At 50.8% G+C, this 13,575-nt stretch overlaps 1 protein-coding gene across 6 annotated transcripts in view; it reads left to right on the forward strand.

Annotated features, from left to right (window-relative positions):
* Window positions 1-13,575, forward strand: part of g (adaptor-related protein complex 3, delta 1 subunit-like garnet) — a 316,686-nt gene that overhangs the window by 256,228 nt on the left and 46,883 nt on the right. For all 6 annotated transcript variants that reach the window (XM_055075585.2, XM_050186104.3, XM_050186105.3 and 3 more), the window contains one exon: window positions 4,591-4,809. In XM_055075585.2, the coding sequence (XP_054931560.1) occupies window positions 4,591-4,809 (219 nt within the window). The remainder of the gene's footprint in view (window positions 1-4,590; window positions 4,810-13,575) is intronic.

Here is a 13,575-nt window from a genome sequence, read left to right on the forward strand (position 1 = left end):
GCTTCTCATTTTAAGTTGCGGGATGGTGTTCTCTATCGTCGAAATTACTCTTCTGATGGCCGCAAATGGTTATTAGTTGTCCCCCGCCATGTGCGCACAGATGTATGCTCCGCTCTCCGTTCCGACCCATAGTGCGCCTATGCCGGCCTCTTCAAGACTTACGCCAGGCTTTGCTCTTGCTTTTATTGGCATAGCAAGTATACTTTTGTGCGAAAGTACATTCGCTAGTGCACAGCGTGCCAATGATGCAAGCTTCCTACCCCTCGTCTTTTTGGTCCTTTGCAGCCCATTCCTTGTCAGTCCCGACCATTCTACCGTGTCGGCATTGATCTCTACAGTCCTCTTCCCTGCACATGACCTGGCAATCGTTGGATTATTGTCGCTGTCGACCACCTCACCTGCTATGCAGAAATCGACATTGCAAACAGCGACAGCCCGCGACATTGCGTCCCTCCTGCATTACTTCATACTGCGTCATGGGGCACCGCGGGAACTTCCGAGTGACAGAGGGCGTGCGTTTCTTTCCGAAGTTCTTAATGCCCTTCTGACCGCGTGCCATACCGTCCATCGCACCACTGCAGCTTATCATCCGCAAATGAACGGCATAACAGAACAGTTCAATCGTACTTTGGGCGACATGCTATCCATGTACATTACACTGGACCAACTGGGACCTTGTTTTGCCATATGTTAAGTACGCCTATTACACCGCTTCCAAGGCCACAACGGGATTGTCGCCATTCTTTCTCTTATATGGCCGTAAACCTACCTGTACGCTAGACACCATTCTCCCCTACCGGCTTGACCCATCAGAGGGCACGCCTCTGTCTGAAGCCTCCAAGTATACCGAGGAATGCCGTCAGCTGGCCTGTTCGTTCACAGCAGAAGACCAGAGTCTCCAAAAATACCGTCACGATGATGACCAACCTCCCTGCACCTACCAGCCGGACTCACTAGTCTGGCTGTGGATACCTTCAGGCACCTCTGGTCTATCCTCTAAACTCCTCGCTCAATACCACGGTTCCTACCGCGTTGTACTACAGATGACGCCAGTCAACTACGTCATCGAGCCGCTAACGCCATCTACTGTCTTGAGGCATCGCGGATGCGAGACAGTGCATGTCTAGAGGCTTAAACCGCATTACGACCCCCTTGTCCTCGCTTCTTCTTGAGTTGCCAGGAGGGTTCCTTCTTTTCCAAGGGGCAGTTGTAGTGAAGAAGACGGGCGTGCCCTATGTATGGATGCACTATAATCATCGGCCCGCCGACAAAGAGGGGCTTGCGCTCTCGGTGTTCGACGCTCGACTGAGACGGTCGCGTTTCTGATTGCTCAATAAACTGCGTTACAGTTCATTAATCTGAAAAGTTTGTTAATGTGGCGTTCAAGGTAACAAGGTTTCACTGTAATACAGTTAAACCTGGATATAACGAAGTTGACAAAAGCTCGCAATTTTTCGTTACATGCAGGTTTTCGTTACATGCAGGTTTCGCGTGAAGGCTCGTACGAATGATGCAGAAACGAAACCAAATAGCTCAATATATCCGTGAAGGTGAACTCACCCTTCAATCATTTATTTTACACTAAAAAACTGCGTAATTTCCGCTTGCTTCTTCGGCACGAGTGTAGGCACAACACGCCGCTCCAAAGAGGCTAAATCGTGTAGAGCTCCTTCATCGTCGAGTGAGCCGACGAAACGGCGCATAACGTCCATTGCGTTCATCACCTCCTTTGCAGTAGGCACGTCACACGGATCTGCCTCACAAGCACCATCATCACCGCCATCCGGATTTTGCACGCTTTCAGCTACTGCTGCATCAGACATTTCTTCTGTAGTCACGGCGGCGTTGTCGGCAAACAAAAAGTCAGTCAGTTCAACGTCGTCGGGTACACCACCGTTAGTACATAGCTCGTTCCACGCCTCGGCCACATTGGACGGAGTAGAAAGGTCTTCCTCCTCCTCGTCGGCACCAGCCCGTGCGTTTTTGGCTATTCCGGCCTTTAAAAAGCAATTCGCGATAACTTCTGCCCTGACCTCTTGCCAGGAGGCAGCAAGCATCTCGACTGCTTGATAAATGTCTATCTTCATCTCCCGTTCCAGACGGATGTCGAGAAGTATTTTCAGGATTAGTCGGCGCCGGTAACAGTATTTAAAACTGTTAATGACCCCTTTGTCCAGGGGTTGTATTAGGGACGTGCAGTTGGCCGGGAAGTAATGCAGTTCGATGTTCGACAGCTGCAGGCCCTCGACGTGGTGCGCCGAGCAATTGTCCAGCAGTAGGCAAACTTGACGGCCTTGCCGCTTGACGTCCTGGTTAAATTCCTTTAACCACTCAGAAAATATTGGCCGAGTCATCCACGCTTTGGAATTCGCCACATACTTCACGGGCATACGCTTCGTTCCCTTAAAACACCTGGGACGGGCACTTTTGCCGACAACTAGCGGGACTCGCTTGTCTGTGCCGTCGAGGTTGGCACACAGCAGAATCGTTATGCGGAGCTTGCTCTGCTTTCCACCGCGGCAGTCATCGCCTTTTAACGCTAGCGTGCGGCCCGGAAGCATTTGATAAAATAGAGCTGTCTCGTCGGCATTGTAGACATCAGCCGCCTCGAAGCGACTCAGGATTCCAGGCAGCTTGTCAGCCACCCACGAAGCAGCAGCATCGCTGTCTGCGGAGGCAGATTCGCCGCTGATTACTCTTCCGACGACACCGTGCCGGCTCTTAAATCCCTGCAGCCACCCGTTGCTTGCCTTGAAATCGTCATGACCCAAGATACACGCAAAATCCTTTGCCTTCTGTTGCAAGATCGCGCCACTTATGGGTACATTTCTGGCTCGCGTGTCCAAAAACCACGTGAACACTGCCTTGTCCACATCAGTGTATGTGGACAGCTTCAGTCTTTTTTTCTTCGAGCTTGTTCCCGACTCCACTGCGTTTCTGATGCTGTGTTCCGCACTCAAAATCGTTGATAGTGTGCTCGCTGGAATGCTGAAACAGGTGGCAACGTCCTTCTTCTTCTCGCCCGCGGAGACTGCATTAAAATTGCGAGTTTGTCTTCAAAAGACAGAACTTTTCGTTTTCTGGCAGTATAACTCATCACGACCAACCGACGACGCAGTTAGAAGCGGAGACGCACGACTACACGCCGACAGGCAGGCCTAGCACCTCCAAAACAAGTCGGACAAACCAGTACCAGAGCACAGTTGACACACGCACACGTGCAGAACGCAGGACAACACTCAAGATGGCGAATGCAACGCATCCATAGAGAAAGAAAAAAAAGTAACGGATATCGTTCGTCATCGTCCCTCCCCCTCTCTCTTCCGGCGCCTTGGCAATGAAAGAACCGGCTATCAGCGTTGCTTTTCAAGTGAATTCTTACACATAAGTGTGTCTAAGCCGTTGAAACAAATGAAAATCACAAAATAAGAATGCTTGTCCTCAAATCCATACGAAACAAAATAATTCTGCAAGAGAAATCAGCTGCCGATACCAATGCCACCTGGTGCCACGCTAGACAAGCAAAGCCTGAAAAGACTGCTACGTTAGGCACGGAGCGGCGCTAGTTGCCGCCATCATCATCATCATCGCTAACTTTGCTCGGTCGTGGCAATCCCTGGCGTTCGCGTAGCTGCTGGCTCCTTACAGCATTAATATTCAATAATCTAGAGCATTTCTTCGGCCGAATTTTCCTTAAAAGTGCTAAAAGTAATGACTGATCAGCTTTGGGAGTTCGTTACATCAAGGCTAACCGCCGCAACGCGTTCGTTACATCAAGGTCGAAAATACATGGGCTTCAATGGGGGCAGCGTTGGGGAATTCAAAAACTTCGTTAAATCCAGGAATTCGTTACATATAGGTTCGTTACATCCAGGTTTAACTGTACTTGCACAAAACGCCATGTTTTTTTTGCTTGTGGCTGCTGAATTTCGATAGGAATGAAATGCAAAAGCGCCTGTGTACCATGCATGGGTGCATGTTAAAGAACCCGAGATTGTCAAAATAAATCTGGAGTTTCCACTATTGTGTGACTCATAATCATATCAAGGTTCTTGTAGTGGTTACTATTATCATCATCAGTGCCACAGGGTGGCAGGTGGTGCCCTCATTGTTGTGTATATGTATTCAAAATTAAAGGAAACAGTTTGTTTTCGACCATCACTCATAAGTTAACTGAGTTGCATCGGCAAACTTGACTAGGACCTAGGGCTTTACCCTACTGAACCCCAACGTTTTGCCTTGTACAATCCAATAATTTTTTTTTCTTTTGTTGCTCTTTTTGTTTGCTTTTAAAGTGGCGCTTGTTGACGCTACACACTTTTAGGGAGCTACACAAATTGGATTAGGTCTGCTGCCCCATGCATTTGCTATCTAGTGCGCTTTGCAGCAAGTGTTGATAAAATTTCTTGTGGGGCAGCTTCGAAATGGCACGAGTGCCAGGCAAAAAATACCCGACTGTTGCATGCTGACTACTCATTCAAAGTGGCACCTGACAGGGGTAAATTTGTTGATAAATGCGAACAGGCTATGGCATCCTGTGCTGTCTTTGTTGTGTGCACCTTACTGCAAACTCCTCCTTGTTGCTTACAGCGGAGTGGGCGCAAGAAGCACCACGAGAGCGAAGCGTCTGGCAGTAAATTGGAGAAGAAGAAGAAGAAGGCCAAGTCATCCAAGGGAACAGCCACCCTGCTGCAGCAGGACATGCCCAAGGACAAACGGGAGTACGAAGAGACGCCAGGAATCACCACACCGTCCAAGGAGCCCGGTTTCAGCGCCGCCCAGACGCCTATGACGCCCAGCATGCCACCGGTCAGTGCCTTATTCTCCAAACCTTATTATCTGAGTGACCGATCACACATTCAGCAACAGAGCATGACTGTGTCCTTTAATTTCAAGGAAAGAGCACTCGCAGGCGTGCCCACGCACGCACACACACACACACACACACACACCACTGATGTGTCAGCATTCCACTCTCAACCTTTCTTTTTTTTTAAGCATAATTGAGAGTGCTGCAATCCAGAGGCACAAGAACTTAGCAATGTTGTTTACCATATTTTGTGGGCTTCCTTCAGAGCATTAAAAAAAAGGGGGGGGGAACCATGTTAAAGATAGTGCCACGAAAAAAACTGAGCGTTTCCGAAAACTCTCTACAGCCTTTTGAGTACTGTTGCCTTCTGGTAATTCGAACTTTGGGAGAGCTGCATAAATATTCCAAGTTAGTGGGAGTCTAAAATAATATGTTCACCAGGAAATTAATGTCTTTCCACAGGCGATCAGAGAAGCTTGACAATGCATTTTTGCACGCACATGCTCTTGCATGCAACTTGTAACTTGAACAGGAGTTTACTGTGCTCCAACAGCTGAATGATTGCAGCTTTCTTTGGAACAGTCATTGTGTGGCGCTTCCCTTGCTTTACCGTGGCTTTTATCGGTGCTGGCGTCAATGATGAAGTGGGCACATTTGATACTGCTGGACAATATTGAGTGATAAAAATTCATAACAAAAGACAACAAAGTCTCCTGTGACTGCATTGCTATTTGATTGCAAAGGAACAAATGCTGGACATTTGAAACATACATGACAAACTACACACGTAGCCTTTACAGCTTTGTTGCTTGGCTTGGCTTATCTTGGATTGGATTGCCCGTCCCCTGACTGACCTCCTCATAAAAGACGTTCCTTTCTGCTGGGGCTCTGAACAAGCAGCTGCTTTCTCGCAGCTCATCACGCTGCTCACCACACCTCCTGTTATCGTCTATTTTGACGCCTCTGCTCTGACTAAAATCCGCACTGATGCCTGTCGTTACGGCATCGCCGTAATTTTACCTCAACGCCAATGTGGGCATAACCGCGTTATTGCCTACGCCAGCTGCCTCCTCTCTCCCGCCGTGTGCAATCACTCGATTACCGAGCGCAAGTGTCTCGCCCTCATTTGGGCAGTAGGCAAGTTCCGACCCTACATATATGGTCGACCATTTACAGTTTCAACCGATCACCACGCCCTTTCTTGGCTTTCTTCCCTCAAGGATTCCACCGGACGCCTTGGTAGCTGGGCCCTACAGCTGCAGGAATACACATACACTGTGGTCTACAAGTCGGGTCGTCTACATCAGGACGCTGACTGCCTGTCTCGTCATCCCGTCGATGCCCCAGATGGTTTATTGGATGTCGCACTGATCTGCGTTCTTTCGCTCTCTGCCTTGAAAGACATTGGCACTGAACGACGCGATGAATCGTTACACCCCATTATCGAACGCCTGCTCTCTGATCCGTCTGACCCATCCCTTCACATGTTTGTGCTACAAAATGGCATTCTGCATCGCCGCAACCTGCACGCAGATGAGCCTGAGCTCCTAACTGTCATTCTGTCTCATCTTCAACAGATTGTACTCCAGGAACTGCATGACATTACCACCGCTGGACACCTTGGCATCACTTGGATCTAAAACCGAATTCAGCGACGGTTCTTCTGGTCCCGTCTCAACCGCTCTGTCCGGCGCTATGTTGTTGCGTTTGAGTCGTGTCAACACCGGAAAAGATCAGCTGTGCATCCTACTGGTCTGCAGCAGCCTTTGTATTGACACGTGAACTCGTTTATCTTTTACGGGTGAGCGCTTTTACCGTCAAAGAAATGTTATCGCTCAGCACGGGACACGTCTACATGTATCGGAAGTTTCTAGAATGTTATCGACGCTTCTATCTGCTGTCTGTTATCGCCGAACCTTGTGTAATCTGATCGCATGCATGCGCGACGCGTATGGCGTAGAACTTTGTGGAAGGCACGCGGGTCCCAGCGATTACTCTGGAACATTCGACGACTGATCTATAAAAGTCGACGTGCTTGACTCGCTGATCACATTTTCGACGATCGCCGACTGTGTTCGCCGTTTTCGTTGAGCATTGAGTGTAGCCTGTTTTTCTGGGCACAGGTTCACCCAATAAAGTTAGTTTCGTCATTCACAATTTTCTTGCTGTGTCCTCAAACGTCACTACCACGTGACATCTGGTGGAGGTGCTGCACCCAAGCATTCTGCAAGATGAATGGTTTCACGGAGCACCTGAACAAGACCCTCGCCGACATGCTAACAATTGTGGGAGATACGGGTTTCTCTCCTCCGTACTCTTGGGACAAAGGAACGACAACACAGTAGTGCAAACAATCACAAGGGCATTTATTGCACCTTTCATAGATCAATGCCTGCTAGCCGAGTTGCTATCCCCAAAACATGCCGATGGGCGCGCGACAAATCTAGAAGTCCGACTTACCGCGACCGCATTGCGAGCGAATATGTTCGCCCCATGCTGGATCCCAACGCCTGGTCGTTCGCGTGTTCGGTCACGCCAACGGTCGTGCGTTCGAAGGCGGCCACGCGAGGCGGTCTCGCAGAAGCATGGTCGCAGCGCGCGCGGAATGTCCACGCTGTTCGCCGGCCCGCCGGGAAAGAGGCAGCGCCTTGTCCCTCGGCGCCCGAGTAACCCCGCCGCGGCGCGACGGTCGCGCCATCTCTCGCACCGCGCTTGTACCACTCCGACCGCCAGGCCACGCGAGCCGTGCGGGAAAACAGCATATCAGGGGATGCGTGAGAGTCGCGCATCCCCACATCCCCCCAACCTTAAATCACCACATATTCCGGCGAAACATTTCACACAGTCTAACATCAACACGTGCTTCGCGAACAAGGTGGTACATGCAACAGTGGCCGCGCCGGGGAAATGTCCACACGCTGTCCATAACATGCGAGCCGACTGTCCTTGGGGTACACCGCTGGCGTCCGCCGGTCACAGCAGCAGCTTTGCGACTCGACGGCACGATCCCAGGCCAGGACTCCGGAGACGACGACGCAGTAGTCGGTACGAGCAAGCGTCGCTCGCGCCGACGCACCCTGCTGGTGGGAGCCGCAGTAGCTGTCGGTGACCGCCGGCTCTTTTGTCCGCCGCCGAGGGTTGTGAGCTGGATACAGGAGGCCGCCGAAGTCGCTGCGCCGAACCGGCCACAGCATCACCGTCGCCCGGGGTGGCTTGATCGTAGTCCGGAGCAGCAGCGCAGACGATGTGCAGGTGACAGCAAGCCCGGGGCGACTCCATTCACGCTGCGTTCACTTAACACACTCGGCAAACACTAAAGTAGTGCAAGGGAGAGGAATTCTGCATGCGCATCGCCCACGTGGTACGATGTTCAACTCGGCTAGCAAAAGATCGGGCAGCTACTCAGATGCTAAGTTCACGTGAACGAAGCTCGCTTCCTTGAGTCGAACGAGTAATTTCAATTCGTGCGAGGCTAAATAGAATGAGCGAAGCAACTTGCAACACCTCAACGCCACGGTCCACCAGGTTGTGTCTCTCCACGTGCGACAGGCAGCTTTGTAAAGCCTTAGGCCTAAATCGTCGCTACCCTGACAACAACCGGCATCCAAAAACACCCAAAATGGGCGCAAAACAGGCAGCCGCGAGGAGACGTTAGCTCTGTGAGGTGGTCCTACTCCGCTCGGTGCACACAGCATCCGAGTTGACGGCGGCCACCGTCCCAGACGGTGTCGGAGCACCCGGTGCCAGGCCGCAATACCAGTCAGCCCGTCGTGGCACCCCTGGCCCGCGGCCACCCGGCTCCCAGAGCCGCGACTTCATCCGAGTCAAAGAGATAGAAGAAGCTATTTACATAAGAAATTCGGACCACCCACGAGGCTTCCGTACTCACTCGCTTCAGGCTTGCCACTGCTCCGCGGGCGCTCAGCCTCGCTCTCCCAGGATGCAGACCACGTTGCTCTCGTACTGACGAATGTCATTAAAAAAAACACTTGCGAAAAGGCTTAGCATGTTGATAAGTTCAGGGTGTAGATGAACCATATGTAAAGATACTGGAAGCTATCTATAGCGGTTCCACAGCCACCGTAATCCTCCACAAAGAAAGCAACAAAATCCCAATAAAGAAAGGCGTCAGACAGGGAGATACGATATCTCCAATGCTATTCACAGCGTGTTTACAGGAGGTACTCAGAGACCTGGAGTGGGAAGAATTGGGGATAAAAGTTGATGGAGAATACCTTAGCAACTTGCGATTCGCTGATGATATTGCCCTGCTTAGTAACTCAGGAGACCAATTGCAATGCATGCTCACTGACCTGGAGAGGCAAAGCAGAAGGGTGGGTCTGAAAATTAATCTACAGAAAACTAAAGTAATGTTTAACCCTTTGAAGGTTTTAGCCGTACATGTACGGCGGCGGTTTTCTGTCCCGCAAGGTCTTTGCCGTACGGGTACGGTTCCGACCCTCCGTTTGAAATTTCGCGCCATAATGACGATTAGCGCTCATCGGGAGGTGCTGCCACCTCTTAGCACTTACAAGATGCGTTTGAAATTGGTGCTACCTTCTTGGGGAGATAAACAGAGCTGATTGCTAGCTTCAGCGCGTCGTTCAGACTGCGGCAACGCCCCTTTGGCGGTTTCGGTTTCGCCGCGTGATCGCAACGGAGGCGCGCGAAACGTCATTTTTTTCTTTGTCGGCACTCTCTTGCAGGGCGGTGGAAGTTGATTTCTATCTTGATTGGCGCTGCTCTTAGCTTGCTTATAGCGGCGTTCGTGAGGTATTCCCGCTCTCAGTGGCAACGCGTTTTCGCGGTTTCGGTTCCGCCGCGTGATCGCAACGGAGGCGCGCGAAACGTTGTTTTTCTCTTTGTCGGCACGCTCTCGCAGGGGCGGCGGAAGTTGATTTCTATCTTGATTGGCACTTTTCTTAGCTTGGTTATCACCACTTGCTTAACAGCGCCGTTCACGAGGTATTCTCGCTCTCCGCGGCAACGCGCTTACGCAAGAGGGTGCCTCAGACCTCTGCCCAAGGCAGCCGCACCAGAGATGGCATGTGTGCGCCAACACAACTCCTCGCTTGAAGAGAACAGACACGCATTTTAGGTGTGCAGACTTCGATAAGGCGCTGTGCGTAGACCCGTGTTACAACGAGTACCACGCTCGGAAATACTATTGAACATTTTGCAATTCTGAGTGATGCCGACACCAAAATACTGTTCCTAATTATTTTTGACTATTTATTCCCAACTTAATACATTTTGGACATTCAAGATCCGCAAAAAAATAATTTGACCACCTGGGAAAGTTTTTTTCAAAATAATTCGACCCTCAAAGGGTTAACAGTCTCGGAAGAGAACAGCAGTTTACGATAGGTAGCGAGGCACTGGAAGTGGTAAGGGAATACATCTACTTAGGGCAGGTAGTGACCACGGATCCGGATCATGAGACTGAAATAACCAGAAGAATAAGAATGGGCTGGGGGGCGTTTGGCAGGCATTCTCAAGTCATGAACAGCAGGTTGCCACTATCCCTCAAGAGGAAAGTGTATAACAGCTGTGTCTTACCAGTACTCACCTACGGGGCAGAAACCTGGAGGCTTACGAAAAGGGTTCTGCTGAAATTGAGGACGACGCAACGAGCCATGGAAAGAAGAATGATAGGTGTAACGTTAAGGGATAAGAAAAGAGCAGATTGGGTGAGGGAACAAACGCGGGTAAATGACATCTTAGTTGAAATCAAGAAAAAAAAATGGGCATGGGCCGGACATGTAATGAGGAGGGAAGATAACCGATGGTCATTAAGGGTTACGCACTGGATTCCAAGGGAAGGAAAGCGTAGTAGGGGGCGGCAGAAAGTTAGGTGGGCGGATGACATTAAGACGTTTGCAGGGACAACATGGCCACAATTAGTACATGACCGGGGTAGTTGGAGAAGTATGGGAGAGGCCTTTGCCCTGCAGTGGGCGTAACTAGGCTGATGATGATGATGATGATGAAGTTCAAACACACTACAGCCACCGTCGCCTCGCTCAAGAAAGCACACCGCCGACGCTAGCGATCAAAATCCACGTTAGGCCTACGCTTCGGTTCAAACAAAGGTCTTGAACGAAGCAACACTTTAAATTATCGTCCGATGCCCCAAGAGCCCCACGTTGGGCAGCCAGATCTGGGAGATACGCGGTTCTCGTCCGTACTCTTGGGACAAAGGAACGACAACACAGTAGTGCAAACAATCACAAGGGCATTTATTGCACCTTTCATAGATCAATGCCTGCTAGCCGAGTTGCTATCCCCAAAACATGCCGATGGGCGCGCGACAAATCTAGAAGTCCGACTTACCGCGACCGCATTGCAAGCGAATATGTTCGCCCCTTGCTGGATCCCAACGCCTGGTCGTTCGCGTGTTCGGTCACGCCAACGGTTGTGCGTTCGAAGGCGGCCACGCGAGGCGGTCTCGCAGAAGCATGGTCGCAGCGCGCGCGGAATGTCCACGCTGTTCGCCGGCCCGCCGGCGAAGAGCCAGCGCCTTGCTTCTCGGCGCCCGAGTAACCCCGCCGCGGCGCGACGGTCGCACCATCTCTCGCACCGCGCTTGTACCACTCCGACCGCCAGGCCACGCGAGCCGTGCGGGAAAACAGCATATCAGGGGATGCGTGAGAGTCGCGCGTCCCCACACAATGTACGTCGACGTCGAACACAAGACCTGGGATGCCGTCCTGCCGTACGTAACCTTCGCTTACAACGCGGCGGTGGAAGAAACAACGCAGATTGTGCCATTCAAGCTGGTTTACGGCAGTAATCCGAGAACTACTTTCAACGCCATGCTGTCGCACATCCGCAACGAAGGAGCTCGACAGCTCGCCTGCCTGTGGATCAAGAACCAGCGGAGGACCGATAGCCAACACTACAACCTTCGACGACGCTACGTCGAGTACCAGCCCGGCAACCGTGTTTGGGTTTGGACCCCTATATGCCGACGATGACTGAGCGAGAAGCTTTTACGCCGCTATTTTAAACCATACAAGATCATCCGACGCATTGGTGCACTCGACTATAAGGTCGTGCCAGACAGCATTTCGCTATCACAGCGGCGCCGCTCACGACCTGAGGTAGTTCATGTTGTGCGACTTAAGCCGTTCTACCAGCGCTAATGAACTTTGGGGACGTCGCATAGCTGAACTTCGGACTTTTCTTTGGACTGTGTCACCTTAGACTTTGTTTCTTTGTTTACAAGTTTCCTTTTTTGTTTCACCTCCCGTCATGTTTGTAGCATCGGGACGATGCCTTTTGAGAGCGGGGAATTGACACGTGAACTCGTTTATCCTTTATGGGTGAGCGCTTTTACCGTCTAACAAATGTTATCACTCAGCGCAGGACGCGTCAACATGTATCAGAAGTTTGTAGAATGCTATCGATGCTTCTATCCGCTGTCTGTTATCGCCAAACCTTGTGTAATCTGATTGCATGCATGCACGACGCGAATGGCATAGAACATTGTGGAAGGCATGTGGGTCCCAGCGATTACTCTGGAACATTCGACGACTGATCCATAAAAGCCGACGCGCTTCACTCGCTGATCAAATTTTCGCCGATTGCCGACTGTGTTCGCTGTTTTCGTTGAGCATTGAGTGTAGCCTGTTTTTCTGGGCACAGATTCGCCCAATAAAGTTAGTTTCGTCATTCGCAGTTTTCTTGCTGTGTCCTCAACCGTCACTACGACGTGACAGTATATACCGACCGCCCCCCCCCCTTTTTTTTTTTGCGTTGGTGTTGATCTTCTTGGACCATTCCCTATATCAAATGATGGAAATAGGTGGATTGCCATCGCTACGGACTATACAACCCACTATGCCATTACTAGAGCCCTACCGGCCAGTTGTGCTACAGATGTCGCTGACTTCTTGCTTCCCGATGTTACTTTACACTGCGGTGCACCTCGTTAACTTCTCACCGATCGCAGAAGATACTTTCTTGCTAAGGTCATAGACGACGTACTTTGATCATGTGCTACTAAACACAAGCTTACTACCGCTTACCATCCTCAAACTAACGGTTTTACCAAACGCCTGAACCCCACATTGACTGACGTGCTAGCAATGTATGTTTCCTCCAATCGTCGTGACTGGGACACTGCTCTACCATTTGTCACGTTCGCTTACAATTCCTCGCGCCATGACACTGCTGGCTACTCACCTTTCTATCTCTTCGGCCGTGAGCCAACTTTGCCTTTCGGGACTCTCCTTTCGACCACACTCGACTTGCCGACAGAGTACAGTCGGGATGTCATAGCCACAGTGACCCAAGCACGCCAGGTTGCCCGCATCCGTCTTTCTGCTTCACAGACATGCCAGAAGTGCCGTTACGACCAGCGCCATCACGACGTGGAGTACGAAACAGGTGCTCTTGTGCTAGTTTGGTCTCCAACTCGGCATGTTGGTCTTTCGAAAAAAACTCCTCTCGCGATACTATGGCCCTTACCGCATCCTTCGCCAAGTGATCGCTGTCACATATGAAGTGTCTCCACTGGATGGCACCGTGCCTTCACCTCTCTCTGACATCATCTACGTGAGCCGTCTCAAACCGTACCTTTCTCAGACCGATGAGCCGCACCAATAAGCTGCTTTTTCCCGATGGGGGTGATGTCACAGTCTGTAATATGTGAAGAAGAGGATGCAGATGGTGGCCTTGGAGATGACGAAGAAGAGTTTAGTGTTATTGCTGCTCTATGCTTGTTGGCTCTGCCATTGAAAGCCATCTGTGAATAGACGTAT

This window comes from Dermacentor andersoni, chromosome 11, assembly GCF_023375885.2.
Source record: "Dermacentor andersoni chromosome 11, qqDerAnde1_hic_scaffold, whole genome shotgun sequence".
NCBI lineage: Eukaryota > Metazoa > Arthropoda > Arachnida > Ixodida > Ixodidae > Dermacentor > Dermacentor andersoni.